This window comes from Stegostoma tigrinum, chromosome 12, assembly GCF_030684315.1.
Source record: "Stegostoma tigrinum isolate sSteTig4 chromosome 12, sSteTig4.hap1, whole genome shotgun sequence".
Classification (NCBI taxonomy): Eukaryota; Metazoa; Chordata; class Chondrichthyes; order Orectolobiformes; family Stegostomatidae; genus Stegostoma; species Stegostoma tigrinum.
The window spans coordinates 40,779,761-40,805,439 of NC_081365.1; the positions used below are offsets into that span (position 1 = coordinate 40,779,761).

The 25,679-nt window shown below is 40.5% G+C and overlaps 1 protein-coding gene across 1 annotated transcript in view; it reads left to right on the forward strand.

Moving 5' to 3' along the window:
* LOC125456988 (vang-like protein 1) overlaps window positions 1-21,685 on the forward strand; it is a 58,267-nt gene extending 36,582 nt beyond the window's left edge. Inside the window, exons 5-8 of the mRNA XM_048540658.2 lie at window positions 4,731-4,864; window positions 13,289-13,421; window positions 15,019-15,253; window positions 17,779-21,685. Coding sequence (XP_048396615.1) covers window positions 4,731-4,864; window positions 13,289-13,421; window positions 15,019-15,253; window positions 17,779-18,039 — 763 coding nt within the window. The 3' untranslated portion in view covers window positions 18,040-21,685. The remainder of the gene's footprint in view (window positions 1-4,730; window positions 4,865-13,288; window positions 13,422-15,018; window positions 15,254-17,778) is intronic.
* Window positions 21,686-25,679: the final 3,994 nt, after the last annotated feature.

The following is a 25,679-nucleotide window of genomic DNA, read 5'->3' on the forward strand; positions in this document are numbered from 1 at the left end:
TTGAGTAGCCAATTTACCATTGTGGCTTGAAAAGAACAACTGGACATACTGTGATTCCATTTTCGTTAACATAAACAGAGACAAAATAGATATTGGTGGTAAAGCTTAGCAGGTCTGGCAGCATCTGTGGAGTGAAGTCAGAGTTAGTGTTGCAGATTGAGTGACCCTTCCTCAGAACTGGAGGAACATAAGATTCAACTATTTTAATAAATCTTAAGACTGATAGAACCAACATAGCGGTTATCTTCTGTTATCAATAAATGGCTAGAAGAGGAGTCCCTCTGATTGTTGATAAGCAAGTTAAACCTGTATTGTTATCTTCTGGTCCCTGCAATGGTAACAAATGTTATCAAATGGCACCAAGCATTCCATGAGGAATTCCGTGTACTGAACATGAGGAAAGTGTAGCGGTTGGTCTGTCCACTTTTGCCTGGTGTGTTTTTTTTTATTTTTTATTCTTATTTTTGTCTTCATGATTTCTTTGATACAAACCAGAAAAATAATCAATTAGCATTTAAAATTCAACTCCTTTCATATTTTGTTTGACCAAAATGCCTGCAGGCCATGACATTATCAATATTATAATGCGTTGCGTTAATCTAGAAATCTGATGTGACTAAACTGGGGATTTTAAAAGCCAGAAAGTTTTAGGAAGATTTTTGTGATTCACAGGACAAAGTGGGTTTCTTCAGTAAGATTTTTAGAATGGAATCCAGCTTCAAGCTTACCTACAATTCTCTGTTTGGATTCTATTAGTCTCACTTCAGCGCTTATCATCAAACCTTCTATGTGAAAGTCACGTAAACAATAACATCCTATACAGCTGAAAATATTGTTTGGTCCAAATTAAATTTTTTGCACCACCTGACATATGAAACCCACCTTATCCTCTACTGGCTCATCCTTCTATCGTGCAGCCTCACACAGTTGCCTTTGTGTGGTTTTAACTCTGTATTCTAAAGTAATCAGCAAAGACATGCCTCCCTGCCTCCGTGTGATCTGAGGTCTTGGTGTTGACCTTTTTTTCTTTTTCAGTGCGTTTCCACGTCACTGGATCCTGCTCTCTCTGCCTAATTTATGATCCTTCCTTTTCCAATTCACCCTCTTGTATCTTCTATTTATTTGTTTTCTCCCATTGTACTTCTGTGGTCTTCTGATGATACCATTTTAGCTATTTAGCCACCTTCAATTAAACACTGCACAGATTCTTTCTAGTCTTTTGGTTTTTTTTTGTCTTTTCTAAATGCTGAAATGTAATTTTTTTTCTGATATTGTTTTTAAACCTATGTCTGTAATGCATTTTAATGTTTATTGCTGGTTGAATTATCAATATTTTTAAATTTGGCTGCTGCAGGCATAAGATCAGTATGAAAATCATCATAAGCAAAGAAGGCACTCATTCTATTGTGTTATGTGCTTAATGAGGCTTCAATTAGTAAAAGACTCACCGGGGGACTCTGCTGGAAGATTTTTTGCATTGCAATTCAGCTACATTTGGATGTATCATAGTAATACACTCCCCGAAAACAAACCAAAAGTACTGCAGATGCTGTAAATCAGGAACCAAAACAGAGTTGCTGGAAAAGCTCAGCAGGTCTGGCAGCATCTGTGGAGGAGAAAACAGAGTTAACATTTTGGGTCCAGTGACCCTTCCTCAGAACTCCAGACCTGAAATGTTAACTCTGTTTTCTCCTCCACAGATGCTGCCAGACCTGCTGAGCTATTCCAGCAACTTTGTCTTGGTTCCTAATACACTCCCCAACTGAGTCACTCAGGTTACTTACATCCATTGACAAATTGATGTTAGGGCACGAGATGAAACCATTTGGACATTTAAAATATTGAATACATTTATAATCATGCAATTTTAGATAGCCAAAAAGACCTTAAATAGGAGTGTGATATTTGTGAGATGGCATTACTTGACCATAATCCCATATTTATTTGAACATTAATTGCTTTTATGAATTACCTGCTTTTGTACAGTTTTAATCACAACGATGAGCTCTGACTAATCACATTCAGCCACTATTTAACATTTACTGCAGAGATCCCTGTACCCCTCATCCCTAGATTATTCTCCTAAATTATTCTGTTGTACATATGATCTCTTTAGACATGCCAAGTGTTAACCTGCAAGCTAATTTCCTTTAATACTGCACATCTGTGAGTCATGGTTCCCACGGGGAGGGGAGGGAATAGAAAGGGTAAGCCTCTGTGTATTTTATTTCACCACTTTTGTTTCTGTCTCTCCTGAAGGCTGTAACTGCTACTGCGGCACCATTTGATGGATGACTAAAGACCTCTTGTACCTCACCATTCTTTTTGTAAGCCTCGTCAGTACTACTTTCTTCACGTAACTTTTACAGTCTTTATATTTCTTTCTGTCTCTCTCCCTCTCTCTCTCTCTCTCTCTCTCTCTCTCTCTCTTTCCTTCTTTCTTTCTTTCTTTCTCTCTTTCATTCTTCCGTTCTTTCTTTCGTTCTTTCTTTCTTTTTCTCACATTCAATGACCATTCAGTCATCAGCAAAATTTAAGGGAATGTTAAAATCATTTGAATGTCAATTTTGGGTCTTTCAACCTTGTTAGTGATGTGATCTTTACAATTTGTTGAGCCTGACGAGAGCATTGTGTGAATTATAAATGATCTCCTAATTCTCTGTACACGTTTCTTGCACCTCTGAATTTTAACTGCTGCCATTAGGATAGTTCCTTTTCCACAATATTAAACCAACCGAAATGAAGTTACTAGTGATAGTCTGTGGTGTACTCTCTTCTCATCTCTATGATATTTGACACAGCCAGCCAGACCATCCTCCTTTAGTACTCCATCTCCATTGTCCAGTTCAGTGGACCTGCTGTCATTCACTTCTACCTTCTATTTATCTGTTCTTATTCTGATAACCTCCTCCGGAAAGCAGCTCCCTCTCCATTTCAATGCCATCACCATGCAAATTCCTTAAATTCTATCCTTGGCTAATCCTACTGTCTTGCCTAACTATCGTATCTGCATTGCTGTCTAACTCTCCATTGCTGCCATCTCTTTTCAGCCTTCTGCTGCCTTACCTTTGTGTTGTCAAACAATTTGACTAGTATTCAGTTCTGTGTGAAACTCCATTTTTATCAGTTTACTGTTGGGAAGATTGAAGCTATTGTTTTCTATTCTGACCAGGGCTGAAAATACTTGCCACAAACTCTCCTCTCCTCCCTGACTATTGCTTTATATGTAACCAGATGGCATGCAAACTCTACATCATTTATGACTCCGAGCTGAGCTTTCAATCCTGAATCTGTTCTCCTTTCTCCGTCTTCGGTCCGCCTCCCCCTCTCTCCCTATTTATTTCAGAATCCTCTCCCCATCCCCCTTTTCTGATGAAGGGTCAAGGCCCGAAACATCAGCTTTTGTGCTCCTAAGATGCTGCTTCGCCTGGTGTGTTCATCCAGCTCCACACATTGTTATCTATCGTAAAGACATTGTTTCTCCAATGTTCTCCACCCAATCCCAACCTCTGCTGCCTGCACGCAACTTTGCTAATCTATCAGCTCTGTTCTTGCTGAGCCTAGATGAGCTCACAGTCCCCCAAGTGCTTTGACTTTGAAGTTTTCACTTTCATGCTTAATTCCACCGTCTGAATTCCTCCACCCTCCTCATGCCTTCTATTCCCCAGGAAATAGCTTGCTAGCTCTGACCACATGTGCATCCGCATATCTTTGCTCCACTTTAACCAGTTTAAGCTGCTTAAGTTTCAGCTGTTTACAGTTTTCAAAGGTGAGCTTTTGTAAACTGTTTAAATTATGAAAGTGCCCTAGGTGTCTCTTCTGCACTGTATGAATATAATTTTGAGATGATCGAATCAACTTGTTAACACTTACTTGGGAGTAGACGCAGCATACCACCAATTGTGACTTTGGCTTTGATCTGTATATGAGCGAAGGCAGCATAACAATATTTCTAATTTGTTAATCTCACCTCTGTCTTTAATACGACTAGCCATTACTGTGCTTATGACCATGGAGATGGATGAAACATTGACTTTATTAGAAGGCACTAGAAGAAACAGAATCCTCGAGTAGTAATAATTGGGTTAGAAATTGTTTGAGATAAAACTCTTGTCATTGGGACTCATGATAGAAAATATTGTTTAACCAGGTTGGACTCTACGACTCGGATTTTACTCAGACTTGCACAAAGCAAGTGCCTAGTTGAAGCATTGACTCCCAAAATATGGATGTAAGCTGGAGTTCATTCCAAAAGACTTTATTCTGGCCTCTTAGATGCCGTATAGATAGAAGAGCGGGCTTAATGGTTCCTGTTCTAATAAGTATTAAGCTACTATGTAATGCCTCAACTCTGCTTGCTCCTGAGAACCTTAAAAGTTTGCTTCAAAACATGAAGTTTACATACTCAGTTACAGAGAGAGGCTTTTTTTTTTAGGTTCCACAATTTCCTCAGATATTGCTTTTTCACAACCTTCCAAGGGTTTTATATGAGGTATTGAGCAAGTTTACTTATACGAGATACTAAATTGAATTGTCACGTATAGCTCCATCATTGAAACAATATAATCAAGGACAAACTTTTCAAAGAAAGTTGAAAATCCATTTCGAGAAACTTTTAGTCATGGAGCTTGATCGTGGAATTGTCAGAAGTAAGGTCTGAGGCAGAATTAATTGAGCTGTTTCACTGTTCCATTTCTTTTATATTCAGAAATGTTATCCTCTGTTTTCAGCATCCAACGAGCTGCCCTTGTCATTCTGGAGAATTACTACAAGGATTTCACTGTCCACAACCCAGCACTCTTGACTGCTGCAAAATCTCGTGCAGCCAAACATATGGCTGGACTGAAAGTCTACAGTGTGGATGGTGAGTTCATATTGATGTAATCCAGCAAGAACATGACCCTCAAAAACAAATATTTTCTATCTGTCCTATGCGTTGTTTTAACTGATTTGCTAAGTGACCATAAATAAGGTTTTTAATACATGAATATATAGTAAACACAATTATACTGTGCAAGTAGGGCGGCACGGTGGCTCAATGGTTAGCACTGCAGCCTCACAGCGCCAGGGACCCGGGTTCGATGCCTGCCTCGGGCGACTGTCTGCGTGGAGTTTGCACATTCTCCTCGTGTCTGCGTGGGTTTCCTCCAGGTTCTCCGGTTTCCTCCCACAGTCCAAAGATGTGCAGGCTAGGTGGACCGGCCATGCTAAATTGCCCATAGTGTTCAGGGGTGTGTGGGTTATAGGGGGATGGGTCTGGGTCAGATGCTTCAAGGGGCGGCGTGGACTTGCTGGGCCGAAGGGCCTGTGTCCACACTGTAGGGAATCTAATCTAATCTAAAAAACAAAGTTGCTGGAAAAGCTCAGCAGGTCTGGCAGCATCTGTGGAGGAGAAAACAGAGTTAACGTTTCGGGTCCGGTGACCCTTCCTCAGAACTAATGGTGGCTGGGAAAACGTCAGTTTATATGCAGAAAATAGGCAGATGGGTGGGGTGGGGTAGGGAGTAAACGATAGAATAGAGCCCAAAGAGAGAGAAAGACAGTTGGACAGACAAAGGACTTGCTAACGATCAGGCTGGGAGGGTGAATAGTTGTTAATGGGGACTGTTAGTGACTAACCACAGGTGGTGTGTAATGGCAGACTATTTGGTAACAAGGCCTGGTGTGTGGGGTGGGGGCTGGGACTTACAAAAGTTTAGGCCTTAAAATTATTGAACTCAATATTGAGTCCGGAGGGCTGTAGGGTCCCCAAGTGGAAAATGAGGAGTTGTTCGTCCTGCTTGCGCTGGGCTTCACTGGGACAGTGTAGTTAGACGGAGGCAGAGATGGAGCAGAAAAGACCCTGAACTACCTGTTGCCTGCCACTTCGATGCACCACCTTGCTCCCTGGCCAACATCTGTCTCCAGCTTGCCACAGTGTTCCAGTGAAGCCCAGCGCAAGCTGGAGGAACAACACCTCACTTTCCACTTGGGGACCCTACAGCCCTCCGGACTCAATATTGAATTCAAAAGCCTGCCATTACACACACCCTATTGTTCGTCACTAACAGTCCCCATTAACAACTATTCACCCTCCCAGCCTGATTGTTAGTAACTCCTTTGTCTGTCCAACTGTTTTTCAGAGATAGTAGGAACTGCAGATGCTGGAGAATCTGAGATAACGAGGCATAGAGCTGGATGAACACAGCAGGCCAAGCAGCATCTGAGGAGCAGGAAGGCTGACATTTCGGACCTAGACCCTCTTCAGAAATGGGGGAGGGGGAGGAGGTTCTGAAATAAATAGGAAGAGAGGGGGAGGGGGAGGCGGATTGAAGATGGATAGAGGAGAATTTAGGTGGAGGGGAGACAGACCGGTCAAAGAGGCAAAGGTATTGGGAATAGGGGATGGCAGTTTTGCAGGAAGGTGGGCAGGAGGAGGCTCTGGCAACCACCTAGAAGCCGATAACCATTTCAAGCCCACCGACTCCCACAGCTACCCAGAATACACCTCCCACCCACCTTCGTCGGGTTCCCTTTTTGGAGATTCCTACACACTTGATACAAATGAAATACGCCAACTTCGGTGAACAGCCACGGTTTATTTAAGCAAGTACAAGATTTTGGAGGATCACTTAACAATCTTCAGGGCTTGCGGAGCTGTGTCAAGCAATGCTGTCTAGTAAGGGAACCGTTCTCCCTTTTGTATAGGATTTTACGTCACAGTCAGTCATGTATGCAAGATACAATTTTTTTTAAACTTCCCCATAGTCATATACCTAGCAACAGTGATAGTACATGACTTAATCACCTAACATTAGAAGCAAGGGTCAGCCGCCCATAAACAATGTGTGCAACTAGACAGTTTCTCACTTCTCAGTTGCTGCTCTAGATAGTTCCGTATCTTTTTAGCCTTAGTTCAACATTTACAGAGAGCGGAGTATAATTAGATTACCACATTTTGTCTGCAAGACCGAGGCACCCACGGTGCAGTTTAGCACCTAATTTCTTACATGTCAGCAAAACAAATATTCACCCTTTAACATTTCACCTTCCTGCAAAAACGCCATCCCCATTCCCAATTCCTTCGCCTCCACTGCATCTGCTCCCAGGATGAGGCATTCCACTCCCATGCATCTCAGATGTCCTCATTTTTCCAAGGACCGCAACCCCCCCCCCCGACCAAGTAGTTGAGAATGCCGTCAACCGTGTCTCCCACATTTCTTGCAACTCATCCCTCACACCCCCTCCCCACAATTTAAAAAAAAAACAAGAACAGAATCCCCATGTACTACTCCACCAATTCCAAATCCAACACATTGTCCTTCGACACTTCCGCCATCTGCAATCCAACCCCACCACCAAAGACATTTTTCCCTCCCCACCCTTATCTGCCTTCTGGAGGGACCACTCTCTCCGTGACTCCCTTGTCCGCTCCACTCTCGCCTCCAGCCCCACCACACCCAGCACTTTTCCCTGCAACCGTAGGAAGTGCTACACCTGCCCCTACACCTCACCCCCATCCCAGACCCCAAGAAGACTTTCCACATCAAGCAGATGTTCACCTACACATCTGCTAGTGTGCTATACTGCGTATGCTGTTCCTGTTGTAGCCTCCTTCATTGGGGAAACCAAGCGGAGGCTTGGGGACTGCTTTGCAGAACACCTACACTCGGTTCGCGCTAAACAACTGCACCTCCCAGTCGCAAACCATTTCAATTCCCCCTCCCGTTCCACAGACGACATGTCCGTCCTGGGCCTCTTGCAGTGCCACAACAATGCTACTGAAGGTTGCAGGAACAGCAACTCATTCCGCTTGGGAACCTTGCTGCCTTATGGTATCAGTGTAGACTTCACAAGCTCTGAAATCTCCCCTCGCCCTACTGCAACTCGAAACCAGCCCAGCTTGTCCCCGCTTCCCTAACCTGTCCTTCCACCTATCCCCTCCTCCCACCTCAAACCCCACCCCCATTTCCTACCTACTGTAATCCTCCCACACCCTCGACCTGTCCGTCCTCCCTGGACTGACCTATTTCCTCCCTACCTGCCCACCTACACTTGCCTTTACTGGCTCCATCCCCGCCTCTTTGACCGGTCTATCTCCTCTCCACCTATCTTCTCCTCTATCCATCTTCTATCTGCCTCCCACTCTCTTCCTGTTTATTTCAGATCCTCCTCCCCCTCCCCCCTTTTCTCAAGGCGGGTCTAGGCCCGAAACGTCAGCTTTCCTGCTCCTATGATACTACTTGGTCACCCGTCTTTCTCTGTCTGTTTAGGCTCTGTCCTATCGTTTACTCACTCCCCACCCACCGCCCTATTTTCTGCATATATTTATGACATTTTCCCAGCCGCCATCAATTCTGAGGAAGGGTCACCAGACCCAAAATGTTAACTGTGTTTTCTCTTCCACAAATGCTGCCAGACATGCTGAGCTATTCCAGCAACTTTGTTTTTCTTCCTGATTTACAGCATCCGCAGTTCTTTTGGTTTTTATTTGGTGAGAATTATGCTGTATATTAATAATGAAATTTCATGCAAACCCTCAAAACTTTGGAAACACCAGAGGACAGCTTCAAAACACTAATGCAGAAATCCCTTGAACTGTCATCAAAGCTAATAAACTCAAGTCTTTATCTAGTGCAAAATGTATTTTTAGAAACGTGGTGCACCTCCTGTAACAGTGGAGATGAACCAGTTATGGGAAAAATAATTACCATCTTTCCTCCTTTGCATTAATGTTAGAATTCCAACCAGGATGGAGCCTATAAAAACGATCTTCCCAGCTATAGTCCCAACCCCAGTGGAACTTTTAAATATTGCCAAAAAGGTCCAGTCTTATGGCTTTCAAGATACATTGCAGAAAAATCCCATATTTAAGTGAATAACAAAGTGGTGGGTGATGGTCAAACTGTTGCATTTTGTTTAGTACAATTTCTGAGATGTATGCCATTGGAATCCTGTGCCAGCAACCAAACGGGCAGGAGTTTGGATATTCTTCTCCAAAGTTTAGCCGTGGTGTTGTGATCTTATTGCTAGACCAGTAATCTAGAGACCTAAGTAATGTTCTAGGGGAGTAAAAAAAGAACTGCAGATGGCAGAAATCAGAAACCAAATCAGAAATTGCTGGAAAAACTCAGCAGGTCAGGTAGAATCTGTGGAGCGAGAGCAAAATGAATGTTTTGGATTCAGTGACTGTTCTTCGGAACTGATTGTGCTAGGAAATGGTTGGAAGAGGAAAAAGTGCAACCCTTCAACCTTTTGGACTCAATATTGAGTTCAGTAATTTTAAGGCTTGAGTACCTTCTTCCATGTCCTTACCCCAACTCCCACATACCATGTCCTGTCATCACGTAGGCTGCTACCACAAACAACCCGTTGCCAACCATTAACAATCCTATTAGCAGTTATTCATTCTCCCAGGATGACCTTCACCCATTTCTTTGTCTGCCCAACTATTTGACTTTCTGGGCTCTTTCTCCACCTCTCATTTACTCTTCCCCCATTCCCCTCACCCCTTCTCTTTCATATATACCAACCTTTTCCGAGCCCTAATCAGTTTTGAAGAATGGTCATTGTTCCTGAAATATTAACACTTAATGTTTTGAAGACTCATTTGAATTTTTACTGTAGTGGAATTTTAATCCAATTTAAAAACCTGGAATTAAGAGTCTAATGGTGACCATGAAAGAAGGGTCTAGGCCTGAAACGTCAGCCTTCCTACTCCTCTGTTGCTTGGCCTGCTGTGTTCATCTAGCTCTATGCCTTGTTATCTCAGATTCTCCAGCATTTGCAGTTCCTACTATCTCAAGAAATTTTTCATTTGAATATCAAACTATTTATTTAAGTTTTTAAAGTCCAAAAAATTCTTCTGCAGTTGGAATTTTTAAAAATTGCTCATTGATGGAATGTGGGTGTCTTTGGATAGGCCAACATTTATTGACCCTCCCTGATTCAGAGCTTCAAATGAGTGAGGGGCATATTAGATAAGCTAATCCTTAAATTATTAAATTAGATTTCTTCTTATTCAGTTTCCAGTTCTGGGTGCATTTCTATGTTAAGCTGAAGTTTGACTCGCGTGAAATTAGGAAACAAGTCGGATATTTTTCTCTGAACTTTACATTTTTTCTCGAACAATCTCTCATTTTCCTCATTTAAATATTCTTTATGCCTCATATTGTTATGCTATGTTCAGAAACTTTGAAGAGATTTCTCAGTTTTCATAAATGGGGCATAGAAAAAGAGTTTAATTTTTGTGGATACATATTTACTTTTTATTCACTTGTGGGACATGGATGTCCCTGGCTGACCAGTATTTATTCCCTTCCGCAGTTGTACTTGAGAAGGTCATAGTGAGGGCCGCCTTAAACTGCTGTCGGAAGAACCACAATGCCATTAGGGAGGGAATTCCAGTAGAGTTGTGCTTCGTTACATTGTCCTTGGTTATATCAACGAGTGGAAATTCTCTATATTAATGAGAACACAAAGTTGTTTCTAAAAAAAAACTTTATTTTACGAGCATAACAGGGGTAAAATGAGTGTGAGTGTGTGTGTGTGAGAGTCCTGGTGTTGGACTGGGGTGGTCGCAAGACACCAGGTCGCAGTTCAATAGGTTTATTTGAAATCACACGCGTTCAGAGCGTAGCTCCTTCATCAGGTAAAGTGAAAGAGAAGCGCACAGAGCACAGAATTCATGGTCAGAGAGATCAAATGATCGCACTTATGATGTGAGTGGAGTGTGAATAATAAGAGTCCCTGCAGGTGATCTGAAGCATTAGATGGTAGTGTAAAGCATCAACAGCTGAATAACAAGCGAAGGGATGATCTATAATTCAATTAAATGAGGCAGAGAGAAAATTACAAAAAATAAAAAAATTAAAAATACAGTGGTGTTGGAGACCCATCTTCTGTTGTAACACTACAGATTTCTTACAGAAGCTCAGCACCCACAGACTGGCCAAACCAGGAACATTCCTCGTCACAATGGCCGTTTCAGCACTCTACACCAGAAAAGCTCACAATGGCATTGCTGCAACAGCCTCAGTGCTCAATACCAACAACTGCCAATTTCCAGACATCTTCCTGCAACTCATCCATTTAATCCTTGACCACAGTGTCATCACCTTCAGCAATCAATTCTTTAGCCAGGCACACTGAACAGCCATGGATCCGCAGTATGCCAGCATGTTCATACAAAAAGTTTGAGCAAGACTTCTTCACCACACAGGACCTCTGAGCAGCACTATACACCAGATTCATCGATGACATTTTCTTCCTTTTGGATTTCTGGCTAGGAATCATTGAAACAACTGCATAGTTATATCAACAAGCTATATCATACCATCAGACTGACCATGGAACACGCTTCAAAATCTGTCTCATTCTCAGACATACACATCTCCATCAAGGACAGATACCTCAGTAACTCACTCTACCATAAGCCCGTGGATAACCTCATGATGTTGCACTTCATAAATATATTAAAGAAGCCATCCCCTATGGAAAAGCCCTGCAAATACACAGGATCTGCTTGAGTGAGGACTAGCACAACAAACACCAAAGATGCTGCAAGACACCTTCATAAGAACAGGATACGATGCTCAACTCATCGATCACCAGTTCTGATGTGCCACAGCAAAAAACCATAATGACCTCCTCTGAAGATGGATACAGGATACGACTGATAAGAGTACCCTTCATTGTCCAGTACTTCCACAGAGCAGAGAATTTACATCATGTTCTTCAGTCTTCAACATGTCATCAGTGACAACTAGCAACTTGCTAAGATCATCCCTGTGCCTCCATTTCTCGCCTTCAAACAACTTCCAAACCTTAAAGAGACCATTGTTCGTAGTGAGCTACCCAGCCTTCAGGAGAACATCGTCCACAACACCACACAACCCTGCACAGCAACCTTTGCAAGCCATGTCAGATCATTGACATGGTAACTGCCATCATATGCAGGAATACCACCCACTGCATATGTGGCAGAGAAGCATGTGATTCAGCCAGTGTTGCCTGTCTCATATGTGGCAGGTAAGGACACCCTGCAGCATTGTATATTGGCGAGACCGTGCAGACACCATGACAATGGATGAATGGATACCGTGCGACAATCACCAGATGGGAATATTTCCTCCCAGTCAGGGAACACTTCAGCGGTCAAGGACATTCAGCTTCCGATCTTCGGGTAAGCATCCTCTGTGGCTGCTTTCGAGATACACAACAACGCTGAATCATAAAGCAGAAACTGATAGCCAAGTTCCGTACACAAGAAGGCTGCCTCAACCGTGATCTTGGGTTCGTGTCGTGCTACATGTGACCCCAGCCTCACTGTTTTGTGTCTTTACTGACCTATTTTGTAACCATACAAAATAGATAAACTTAATTAGTTTGTATAGTTTTGGATTATTATGACTTTGTTAGACCCTTGGCATGCGACTCTTATACCTATCATGTTATTCTAGTCATTTGGTTTGTCTCTAGCACCACTTTATTTTAATATTTTTGTAATTATCTCTCTGCCTCGTTTAATCAGATTAAAGGCCATCCTTTTGTTTGTTATTCAGCTTTTGACACTTTACTCATTAACACTTCGGATCATCTGTGTAGACCTAGTTTTCAACACTCCACTCACACCATTTGTATGATCTTTTGATCTCTCTGCCCATAAATTCTGTGTCTGTGTGCTTCTCTCTCACTTCACCTGATGCAGGAGCTATACTCTGAAAGCTTGCGATTTCAAATAAACCTATTGGACTATAACCTGGTGTTGTGTGGCTTCTGACTTTAAAATGAATGTGTGGCATTCACAAACTTTGTGTACCTGTTTACCAGCACAGTCTGTTTCAGGGAAATGATGCTGTACTCCTCTCCCATTGATATGCTAACCTGTTTAATTTTTCATACACCATTACTCTTCACCAAATGTCTTTGGACAACAGCTCATGAGATTCTCCAAATTGTGCATCCATAATACCGCTGAAGCCAGGCATGACAAATCATTTTGCTTTTAAAATTGAAACCAATAGCAAAAGAACCCACGTACTTGTTTACAACCGCAATGTTACCACCCTTAACTGATTTCTAAAATATGATGTTAAAAATGATGAGTTATGTATCATGAATTATCAATACTTGTGCAATTTATTGAAGCTTGCAACTTATTCAGTTGTTCTGACATTCTGTCAACCGCTTCAAACTTCTTGGGTAAAGATATGGTACACAGGTTGCCTCAATATCCATCAGTTGATCACTTGTTGATGGTCTTCACAAACAGTATTTATTTTATCCCTTGCCATGTAATTACTTCTAGGTCCTGGAAACAATGCAGCTGGACAGTCTCGTGCAATGATTGCCGCAGCAGCAAGAAGGCGTGATTCAAGTCACAATGAGTTGTACTATGAGGAAGCAGAACATGATCGGAGGGTGAGGAAGCGGCGTGCAAGGTAATGGTAGTTTCTAAATATGTCACAAGTAGACTTGTTCCACATGGAAAGATCTGGAAATATACTGTAAGGAACACTTTTTTTAAAAAATTTCTGTTTTGTGTAACTAAAAAGAGTAGAGCTATCCTGTTTGAGAAGCAGAGGATTGAACAGAGTGAATTTTGATTTAGTTTAAAGGGAATGTTAATTTTAATTTGATGTGAATGAATGGTATTGTGGTAATGGTGTGGACAGTAAGACCTTCTGACCCAACGCAGACAAATTTGCATCAGATCTCAGGTGGACAGAATAGGAAATGTGCATGAGCACATACTTGACCAGGTACTCATCAGTATCTCTTGTTTTCCAAAAGGCACGCCCAGTGGCCTAAAGTATGTAATTAGCTGAATGTTGATGAAATTAAAATGAGAAGCGCATGACAACTTGTACTCAGCAGTCTGGGGGGGATCTCAAAGGTAAGATTGGACAAGAGTACACCTGTGCATAGACCATAGTAGAAACACACAACTTGTGGCGAAATTCTTCATGCATCTATTACCTTCAAGTTACACAAGTTTCTCGACAGAAAATTCTGGCCCTGGTCTGATGCAAAGATGCAGGCATAATATCTTTATAGTGTAAAGATCCAAACAGGGTGATGATGCCCTTTTGCAACTCTCTGGCTCAAGTGAAATTGTAGGCAAAGGTGCCCTTTAGTTTTGAATGCAGGTACCATATTAGACTATGTTTGTCAAAGGAAAGAGAGAACTAACTTGGCAACTCATCTCAGCTGAACTTTGCTGGTATGTTTCATGCAGTTTTACAAACCTAGCAGCCTTTGGAATCATGTTTCTTAACATTCAACAGAAAGAAGCTTCTGACCACGCTCAATGCAATTTTTGTTCAAGGGACATTTTAGAGAAAACTTCACTGGCTGTTGAAACTAAAGGTAGTAGATTTCACCCTGCCTCCATTAAACTTACCTGATTTCTGTATTGGGTGGAAGGGATAATGATGGTGCTTTTCATCAAGAGCGAAAACAGAAGTTGCTGAAAAAGCTCAGCAGGTCTGGCAGCATCTGTGCAGAAAAATTAGAGTTAACGTTTCTGGTCTGGTGACCCTTTCAGTCAAGTGCTTTTTGAGCCTCCTGAAAAAGGAATTTTACCCTCCACACATTTTGTACCATTCACCTCAGGGCAAATGGATCATTTTGGTCATTTTTATCCATTACTTCTGGTTACATTGTAACCAAGATGACCTACATTTTTCAAAAATAATTGCCAGTTGTGGAAGGATTTAGAGCAGATTGATGTTCAAATTAACCTAATTAAATGGCCTAAAATGTTCAAAAGCATTCTACTTGCAATGCAGTGCGTTTAGCTAAAAACTACTTTGTACATAACCTAATTATTATCATACTGACTACTACATAGTTGATAGCAGCTATTTTAACCGCCTGGTGACTGAACGTAATATTAATATCATAATTTCTCATGTGACAGTTTTCATTCTGTTAACGTTTCACTCAAAGGAATAAAGCATGGACGCACAGCTATTTTAGCAGAAAAGTTCAGAAAATTGAACATTTCTGCTTTCTCTTTGTCTTGTGTTTCTTCAGGTTAGTAGTAGCAGTTGAAGAGGCTTTTACTCACATTCGGCGGCTTCAGGATGATGAGCAGCAGAAAGCTCCTGGAGAGGTGATGGATCCTCTGAATGCAGCACAGTCTATCTTCCCTTCAATGGCGAGAGCATTACAAAAGTATCTCCGTACCACCAGACAGCAGCACTACCATACCATGGAAAGCATCCTGCAACATCTGGCATTCTGTGTCACCAACAACATGACCCCAAAGGTACTTCATAATCTGTAATCTAGGTACCAGTGTAAATAATAGCTGATCCAAAAAAGTCTGCACACCAGAAAAATGTGCTTTAAATGCAGATCCTCATCAGAATTAATAATTTTGCCAGAATGTAAATTGCTAAAGCTGTTATTTTAAATGGAGAACAGTGCTCCAGGTTTAGTCTCACCAAAGCCTTATATAATTGCAGCAAGATTTCCCTGCTCCTGGACTTGGACTTGTATTGTCTTGCTGTGAAGGCTAACTATTTGGCATCTTCACTGCCTGTTGCACCTGTATGCTTACTTTCAGCAATTGGTGTGCAGAGACACCCAGATCACATTCCAACTCCTCCCTTCTCAGTATATTACCATTCAGATAATAATCTGCCTTCCTGTTTTTGCCACCAAAGGGTAGTACGGTGGCTCAAGTGATTACACTGCTGCCTGACAGCACCAGGGACTGGATTCAATTCCAACCTTGGTAGACTGTTTGGAGATTTGTGCATTCTCCCTGTTTCTGCATGGGTTTTTTTCCAGATGATCCAGCTTCCTCCCACAGACCAAAAATGTACAAGTTGGGCAGTTGACAGTACTAAATTGGCCAGTAGTGTCCAAGGATGTGTAGTTTAGGTGAATTAGCCATGGTAAATAGAGTTAAAGGAATAGACTAGAGCAGATTCGGTGCAAACTTGGTTGGTCACATTCTGTGTTAGTACTCTTAGATGGAACCTCTTGAGAGTCCAAGTAAACCGCATCCATGGCTCCTCCATATCAACTCCAATAGTTGCATCCTCATCCAATAGATTTGTGAAGCTTGATTTCCCTTTTGTAAACCCATGCTGACTCTGTCCAATCCTGCCATTGTTTTCCCAAGTACTCTGTTATCAAATCTTTTACAATTGACTATAGCATTTTTTCTACTACCAATGTCATGCTGGCTATTCTGTAATTCCCTGTTTTTTTTCTACCTCCTCCTTTTAAAATAGTGGGTTTACATTAGCTGCTGCACTCCATTCCATGGGAACTGTTCCAAGGTCTGTTGCAACTTGCAAGATGAACACCAATGCATCTGGTATTTGTGGGGCCACTTCTTTAAAAGTTCTGGGATGTTAGCATTTCGGACCCTAGGGATTTAGCAGCCTTTGATCCCATCAATTTCCCTACTTACACTGATTCCCTTCAGTTCCTTCCTTTCATTTAGACCATTTTCCCAACATTAGGTTATTTGAGTCCTCAAAGCAAAGACAGAACCAAAAAATGTATTTAATTGAGTTTCCACTTTTGTTTCCATCATAACTTTCCTTGCAAGCTTATTACCATACCCTATTTCCCCCCTGTTAATCAATCCCTTCGTCCTCCTTTGCTGACCCCTAAACTGCTCCAATCCTCAGCTCTGGTTTTCTTCAGCCAATTTGTATGCTACTTCCTTCGATCTGATATTATCCCTGATTTCTCTGCTTAGCATTGGTTAGGCCACCTTTCCTGTTTTATTTTTGTGCCAGGCAGAAATAAACAATTGTTGTAATTCCTCCATGCGTTCTTTAAATGTTTGCATTACCTACGCACTGTTGTCCCTTTAAAGTAATGTTACACAGCTTAGCATAGCAAGCCTGCCCCCATACCTTTGTAGTTTTCTTTATTTAGATTAGCGTCCCCAGTTTCAGAATCAAAAGTGTCATCCCCGTTTAAATGAAGAATTTTGTTACATAATAGCCATTTTTCCCCAAGGGCCCTCTTGTGGTCAAATTGCTGACAATTCCTTTCTGATTCCACAATGCCTGCAAGTCTAGGACAGCCTCTTCACTAGTTGCTCCCTCAGCATATAGATCCAGAAAACCATCTTGTACACATGCCAAGAATTCTTCCTCTATTTTATTACTAATTTTGATTTGCCTGATCTATGTGCAGATTAAAGTCACCTGTAATTACAGCTGTATCGTGACTACTTGCTCCTGTAATTTCTTGTTTGGTGTATTCTCTAACATTACCACTGGTTTGAGCTGTGTGCGTGTGTCCCCCATTATTTCCACCCAGACAGATTTCACTTTACTGGAGCTAATATCCTTCTTTGCTTTGCGGTATTTACTGATTAACCAGCAATGCTACCAGTTATACATTTACATCAACTTAAATAATCCACTTTACTGAAATAGCTGTACATAGGAGAATTTTTGTCCTCATTGAGGGTAGCAGCACTCAGCAATGTATTTTTGTGTATGGAACAGGTTACATTAAAATATTACCAGAATTAACATTCTGGAATAAACTAAATTCCTAACCATAAGTTTTCAATTCTTAAGTTTGTTTTTGAACTTCTACATTTATGTATGAATGCGAGTTTTAAAAGCTGGAAAGTTACTAAAGCTAAGGAATTAATTGGAATTTACTTTGTGAACTATGTCAAAAATCTTTCAGATGTTCCACATCTTGTTGATCATTTCACATTTTCTGTAATTGCTTATTGGGTAATGAAGCTTTACTTTATCTATTTTAAAACTGTCTCCTTCCCTCCCATGTGATGTTATTCTTTTATAGGCTTTTTTGGAGCGTTATCTGAACCCAGGACCTACCCTCCAGTATGATAAGAACAGGTGGTTGGCCAGTCAGTGGACATTGAGTAGCGAAGAGGCTGTGACTAATGGCCTGAAGGATGGCTTGGTTTTCACTCTGAAATGTCTTGACTTCAGCCTGATAGTCGTAGTGAAAAAAATCCCTTTCATCAAACTCTCTGAGGAGTTCATTGATCCAAAATCTCACAAGTTTGTGCTGCGTCTTCAGTCTGAGACATCAGTGTAAACGATTCATGGCAAGGACAAACATGGCAGATCAGTCAGATAATCCAACTGCACTTTGGATGGGGAAGGGTTTTATATTTTGACCATGTTTAGATTTCTTTTCCTAAATGCTGGACACCTAAATTTTCTGGCGTAAATCTTCAAGAAAAGGTACTCCACCTATCATGTGCTTGCCTCTTTTACCCTAATTGATGGGAACTGTATCAGCCTACTCCCAGATACCAGCATTATAGCAATGGACCTCTAGAAACTGAACATTTTCTGTATTGAGAGAAATGCACTGTCTTTCTACTTGTTTCTAGAGACTCAGTTCTTTGTATGTAGACCATCTTGCCCTCTGGAGAAAGTTCTTTGGAAGCTCTGTGTGTGTGTGTTTCTAGAGATTTGGGCCTTTATTTGAAGAGACTGGTGACACTGGCTGTTGATGGTCATTTCTAACAAACGGTTCTGCAAATGAAGATGTAGATAAGTCCCATCTTTTCAGTCTTAGTGTTCCAGAAAACCAGCTTTTCCCAGATGATATGCTTGGAAGATTTGGCTCACCAATATAGACTTGCACAGTGTAAGCATTGTTACAATAGATAGTGTTTATCCAATATGTGGAGTTTATGTAGATGTATTACCTTAGGCAGGTAATGTAAAGATAGGGAAGAAATTCCCTTTCAACCCACTGACCCCCTTCCCCAAAACTAACACTAAATTGGAAATAATCTCAATTACATCACTTTGAGGGCTTGGGAAGTGCTTGAATAAAGTAACACTTAGGATGTGTTTGGGACATTAGAGCACATTTGTACAGCAAAGAATGACCATTAGGTTGATTTTATTGTGATTTTCTTTTAAACACTCATGCACACTAAATCAGTAGCATGTATTTCTGAAAGGTTCAGGCGTGTACAATACTCCATATTTTCATCTTGTATAATATCCTGGGATCTGCCCAGTAGAAACTGCATTCTTTAACTGAGGACTCTGTATCCGTTTCCTTCACATTTTTACCTCTTGTAGTGCAATGCAAAATGTGCCTTGCTGGCTCATCTATTGCCCGCGATGCACTGCGCTCCCACTTAAGGAATTTTTATACAAAAATATTTGCTGTCAGAACTCTGAAAAATAATTTACTTTTTTTAAACTTTTTTTAACAGTTGTGGCCTTTGAATCTTCTATTTTATTTTTTAACAGAACTTGTTTTAAGCAATTTTTTTAATTGATGTCTTGTAAAGAATGTTTTATCCAATCAGGAGCAGAGTACAGTATTTGTCCAATGTACATATCAGACCGTGCTGAGCAACCTTCTAAACACAAATTTGGTTGCATCACAAATGTGTTTGGCTTATTTTTACCCAAAGCTAAATTCTGTATGGCAGTGAATTTACTAATTGATCTTACAGCATCATTTGTTTTCTATTGTTTAACTTCAGTGTCTTTTAATTTACATACAAGTTGATTGGTGCAAGAAACGGTTTTTCTGTATCGATTGATGTGTCATTTCAGGACATCTTTCTCTGTCTCCTTGTTCAGTTTTCTTTAATAATTTTTAATTACTGAATCATTTGCACAAGAGTGCAATGCCAAGCATACAAGACTGGCAACCTAGTAGCTTGAGGTATAAAGGTGACTCCTTGAAAATTTGATTGAATTGGGCCACTGATTATGCAACACATAAAAGCTAAATACTGTCTTTTGTGATGGAAATTAGTTTGATATTGATTAATTCATGCTTCTCCTATCTAGCCAGTTGCAAAGTAGTATTGCAGTGAACATGGCAGCTTAAGTACGTTTTAGAATCCTATCTTGCACATAAGGAGTGAAAATGTAGGGCAAACTAAGCGGGGGGAGGGAGATGCTGTGGACAAAGGAGTAGAAGTGAATTGGTTAACTGGCCTACAAAGTTAACATTACGTTTTTTTTACGCAATTTGACTAGAATGCATTGAATGTGCATGGGACCAGGCGATCTCTGTAGGAGCTGGGCACAGTGTCATTTGAAACAGGTACAGATTGAATTTAAGAGTAGAAAAAAAAAATTGCCTCCCAGGTATGGCCTTAAAGGATTTTTGAATCATCTTCTGTTTCCACCTAGTGGAATACAATATGACTGGAACAACATTTGCACACACAGGCTCATCAGTTTTAAATACGTAAGCCAAGAGAGTCTGTTCTGTTATAAAACAGGTGGTAAATGCATTTCCTTGTGCATCATCTCTGTGATAGGGTTAACTACCTCAAATTTCATGTAGCATTCCTCTGAACACGTTGATTAAATCAATCTTCTACTTATCACTTGAAATGTAACCACAAAAAACAAATGCACGCTGGATGAACAATTCCTGGGAAAACACTGCGGTCCAAAAGCTTAATTTAATAGGTATTTATTGTGTGCATTTCAAGTAAATAAAGTTCTACAGAGTGAGACATATGTGACATGAGATAAAAATGCCTCGTTCTGCTAAAAATTTGCAAGAACTGCATATGATTAATTATCTTCAGATTCACAGGATGTCTTAGAGCGCTGGAAATCCAAAGGAGTATTTCACTCTGAAGAAACACCGTATGCATTGGACGGTCTCTGATACCTGTCATTGTTCTTCGAATGATTTCCTGTTGCCATTCAGTAAGATTATACTTGATCTGATTTCCCATTCCTACGTGTCCCCAATAGTCTTTCAGCCTCTTAGAATTCAAGAGTGCTACCTACTCAAACCACTGTACCATAGCCAAAGATAGTCCTATGACATTCCACCTTGTGAATCAATGGGGAAAGAGGTCATTATTAAATCTTTCTAACTTTCCCGTGAAAGGAAATAAACAGGATTTTTAATGGAAAACACCAGCTTTAATTTGTTAAACCATAATCTCAATCTTTCTTGCTATTTCCTTGAGAATAATGCTCTTATTTTCAGTGGATATTTACCGGCAGAAGAGGATGACAGATTACGGATGTAAATTATTTAAGTGTTACAGTCTGTAACATCAAAACAACTAGAATCTGCTATATATACAGTTCTGTACTCTGTTTATCTGAATGGATTAGAATGTTTGTGCACTAAGAAGCTGGCCTCCTGGATTAGCAGAAATTTCACCACAATATGTTTATTTGTGTTATTGCAACATTTGGGGTCTCTGAATATAAAATGCAACATATACACATTATCATCATTGTAAGGCAAAAAAAAATTCGAAACAAGATCCTGTAGGATTTTGACAGCCAAATTCATTGCTGTAAGATTGATTGGTAAACTCATGTGAGATTTCTAGTCTTGTGAAAGTGTTATTGTAGTGTCACTATGTAACTACTGTACACACCTAATTTTATACAGGAACTGATTTATAAATGATTTCTAATGATTATCCTTGTAACAGAGCCAAGGACTAACCACCAGCTTCTGCACCTTGTACTGAAAAGAATTTGTGAATTTTAGGGTCATTATTTGGAGTTACTGAGTTTCTAAATCTACTTCAATTGAATAGGTGCATGATAGACACTAACAATTGCGTGTGTGTATGTAGCCTTAGTAATTTATTTCTTTTTGGAATCATTCTCTAAATTTTACATTTTTGTAACAAACTGCAAAATGTTATTTCCACATCAGGTTTTGTACATGGAGTCTCCTGAAAAAATAAAGATGAAAACTAGAGTTGACCTGACTCTGTCTGTCAGCAAAAGTTATTTTATTAGATTGTTGGATATTGGCTACTTTGACTAACTACTCCTGGTATCCTTGAGCCGGTCATACCCAGCTGCAGCTTACGCCACTGTTGTCCTTGTGAGTATGTAAGGTAGTAAAAAGTTGGGCATCTGATTCAATGCATTCACTTCAAGCCTACATCAAATTTGTTAGCAGATTTAACGACATACCTTCATTTCCTGGAGTACCACCAACTCTGTTCTTGACTTAACTATAACCAGTAAAATCTTTATTCATGCTTTTGCCATCTCCATGGTCTATCTGACTGCACAATGAATGAGTGTATATCAAAAGTAGGAAATAATAAATTGGAGCATTAGAGTTCCAAATCAGTGTGATGGAATAGTACATTGCAGGTCTGTACTAATACTTAAATGATCAAGTTTAGAAACACATGATGTTTTGAGGTATTGTCAAGGCCAGGGTAACAGGGCAAGTAAAGAAATAGAGACTAGAGGGATAAACAAAACGCAGGAAATATTCAGCAGGTGACAGCGTTTGTGAAGACAGAAACAACAGAATTGTTGACATTGCAGGTTGTGATCTTTCATCAATTGATTGTTTCAGATTTCCGGCATCTGCAGTAGTTTGCTTTCATATATATGCATGGATACTGAATACCTGCCATCTGAAATGCAAGGGAATAAGAGAAAGAAGAGGAAAACGGCACAAATAAGCGCAGCGTTTACATTTCTTATTTTTGGCTCATGCGATGTGGGTGTTGCTGGCTAGCCCAATATTTATTGCCCATCCCCAGTTGGCCAAAGGTAGTTAATAATTAACCACAACACTGTGGGCCTGGAGTTGCATGAAGTTAAAGTTAGCAGATTTCCTTCTTTAAAGATTCATCAATTTGAGATATAATGTTGGTGTCCAGAACACAGTAATGGGCCTAGTGGAAAGATTACTTTTCAGTCTTCTAAACTTCAATGGGTATGCACCTAAGCTATTCGACCTTTCTTTGTACAATTAGCAGCTCATGCCAGGAATGAATCTAGAATCTAGATTTAGAGTGTGCAATGTTCCTCTTCCAATTTTCAGTCCATTTCCTCTCGTTTATGGGCTGGTGACAATAGAAATGTTATTTATCGTTGGATGCCTTGTTCTATTTATTCCATAGAAGACCTTGAAAATTTTCTCTGCATCTTCAATGTTAAGAATTACATGGGCCTTGCCATCTCTTAATTATTCAGATGCCTTGAGCTGACTACTAGGTCAATTGGGTTTTCCGGCATTTTTTCTTTGTTTTGATATTCTTGCTCAACTTGTAACATTATAGGAAATAGCTAGATCTATGACTCAACAAGACAATGTCTAACTTATCTAAATGCCACCAGCCCACACTATCCCACATCTTTTCATGTTCCAATATCTTTCACCTGTTCTGAATATTCTCAACAACTGAGCAACTAAGGTTCTTTCAAGTAGTGAATTCTAAAGATTCACAACTCTGCATGCAAAATTTTTTTGTAGCAGTCTTAAACAGCCAACCATTTATCCAAAGGCAGACTCCAAGTTATAGATTCTCTAAATAGTAGCAATATTTCCTCATGCTCTATTTGTACTAGCATGCAACAATTTAAATTGCTTCACCTTTTGATTGTTCTAAAATCCAAGAAATAAAGACCTAACCCTAATTTGCTCAATCTATCCTTTGGGACATATTAGGAACCAGTCTAGTGAAATTTTGTTACAATTCCTCCAGAGTGTTCTAATAGTAATCCAACATTTCATGTCAAGATTTGGTTAACTTTCTTACTGCTGTTTCACTGCACTGTTCAGTTTCAATAAGGTTTCCACTACTCCCATTACTCTATGCGGTGCCATGGTTTATAGCCGTAGCCAGTTAGTTGTATATCACTCATTGCCTCCCTAGTCTGAATAAATAATATTTAATCACATGAAATGCTTCTAACACTTATCTCTGATCCTATTCTATTTCTTTTCACCCAGTCAGTGACTCGTTGCCATGTTTACACTTTTCAAACTACCTTTTGAATATTTGTTAAATCAGAAAATCAGGCTACCTTGTCCCATGTTCAAAAACCCACTATCTTGAGAAGTAATTACTCAACGTGGTGCCAGAAGCTCTCAAAGCTTTAAACCATTTCATCTTTCGTAATCATAAATTTGGTCCTTTTTAATGTTAAATCGAATCTAGAAATCAAAAGGATGATAGTTGAATGGTAGTACATTAAAACAAGGTTGAATTCAGAGGAATGAAACTGCAGAAAATTTGGCCCATGAAGTCAGACCAACAGTTCAGGTGGGAAAATTTCTTTCATTGGACTTTGTTTAAAGATCAGTAGTTGAACCCTCACAGGTCCAGCAAAATCTTGGCCAGTTTCCTCCTGTTTTTTTATTAAAAAAGACACACTTGACACAAATAGGAGTCTGTCTGCACACAACCACTTCATATCAGATGCGAAGCCATAATCAAAATCATTTTAAGATAGTAATAACAAAATTGCTCTAAAATTCAATCTATCAGCGTTCATAGGCATGTGTTTGGTATTTTTATATAAGTCCTGTAAATTTGCAAAATCAGGTGAAGCCTGTAAAATACTAAAACACCTGCTCTGTATGGAATAAGAGATAGTAAGAACTGCAGATGCTGGAGTCAGAGATAACGCAGTGTGGAGCTGGAGGAACGCAGCAGGCCGGGCAGAATCAGAGGAGCAGGAAAGTAATGTCAACTTTCCTGCTCCTCTGATGCTGCCTGGCCTACTTTGTTCCTCCAGCTCCACACTGTGCTATCTCCATATGGAATAATTTTTTTGAAAAAAAGCAACTTTTCCTTTCATATGTCATGATTGATCATTGATCCTGAAGTATTACTCCTGTATCTGTGAAGAGAGAAATAGCATTGCAGTGTTTTCCTTCTTAATTTTTAATGAGAGTATTTAAACACCTCATAGTTGCTTAAAGCTTATAATCATCTGACATGATGAAATGCCAGCTGTACAATCATTTCTGATACATTATACACAATTGGCTGGCCAACAGAAGACAGCGAGTGGTAGTAGAAGGAAAATATTCTGCCTGGAAGTCAGTGGTGAGTGGGGTTCCACAGGGCTCTGTCCTTGGGCCTCTACTGTTTGTAATTTTTATTAATGACTTGGACGAGGGAATTGAAGGATGGGTCAGCAAGTTTGCAGACGACACAAAGGTCGGAGGTGTCGTTGACAGTGTAGAGGGCTGTTGTAGGCTGCAGCGGGACATTGACAGGATGCAGAGATGGGCTGAGAGGTGGCAGATGGAGTTCAACCTGGATAAATGCGAGGTGATGCATTTTGGAAGGTCGAATTTGAAAGCTGAGTACAGGATTAAGGATAGGATTCTTGGCAGCGTGGAGGAACAGAGGGATCTTGGTGTGCAGATACATAGATCCCTTAAAATGGCCACCCAAGTGGACAGGGTTGTTAAGAAAGCATATGGTGTTTTGGCTTTCATTAACAGGGGGATTGAGTTTAAGAGTCGTGAGATCTTGTTGCAGCTCTATAAAACTTTGGTTAGACCGCACTTGGAATACTGCGTCCAGTTCTGGGCGCCCTATTATAGGAAAGATGTGGATGCTTTGGAGAGGGTTCAGAGGAGGTTTACCAGGATGCTGCCTGGACTGGAGGGCTTATCTTATGAAGAGAGGTTGACTGAGCTCGGTCTCTTTTCATTGGAGAAAAGGAGGAGGAGAGGGGACCTAATTGAGGTATACAAGATAATGAGAGGCATAGATAGAGTCGATAGCCAGAGACTATTTCCCAGGGCAGAAATGGCTAGCACGAGGGGTCATAGTTTTAAGCTGGTTGGTGGAAAGTATAGAGGGGATGTCAGAGGCGGGTTCTTTACGCAGAGAGTTGTGAGAGCATGGAATGCGTTGCCAGCAGCAGTTGTGGAAGCAAGGTCATTGGGGTCATTTAAGAGACTGCTGGACATGCATATGGTCACAGAAATTT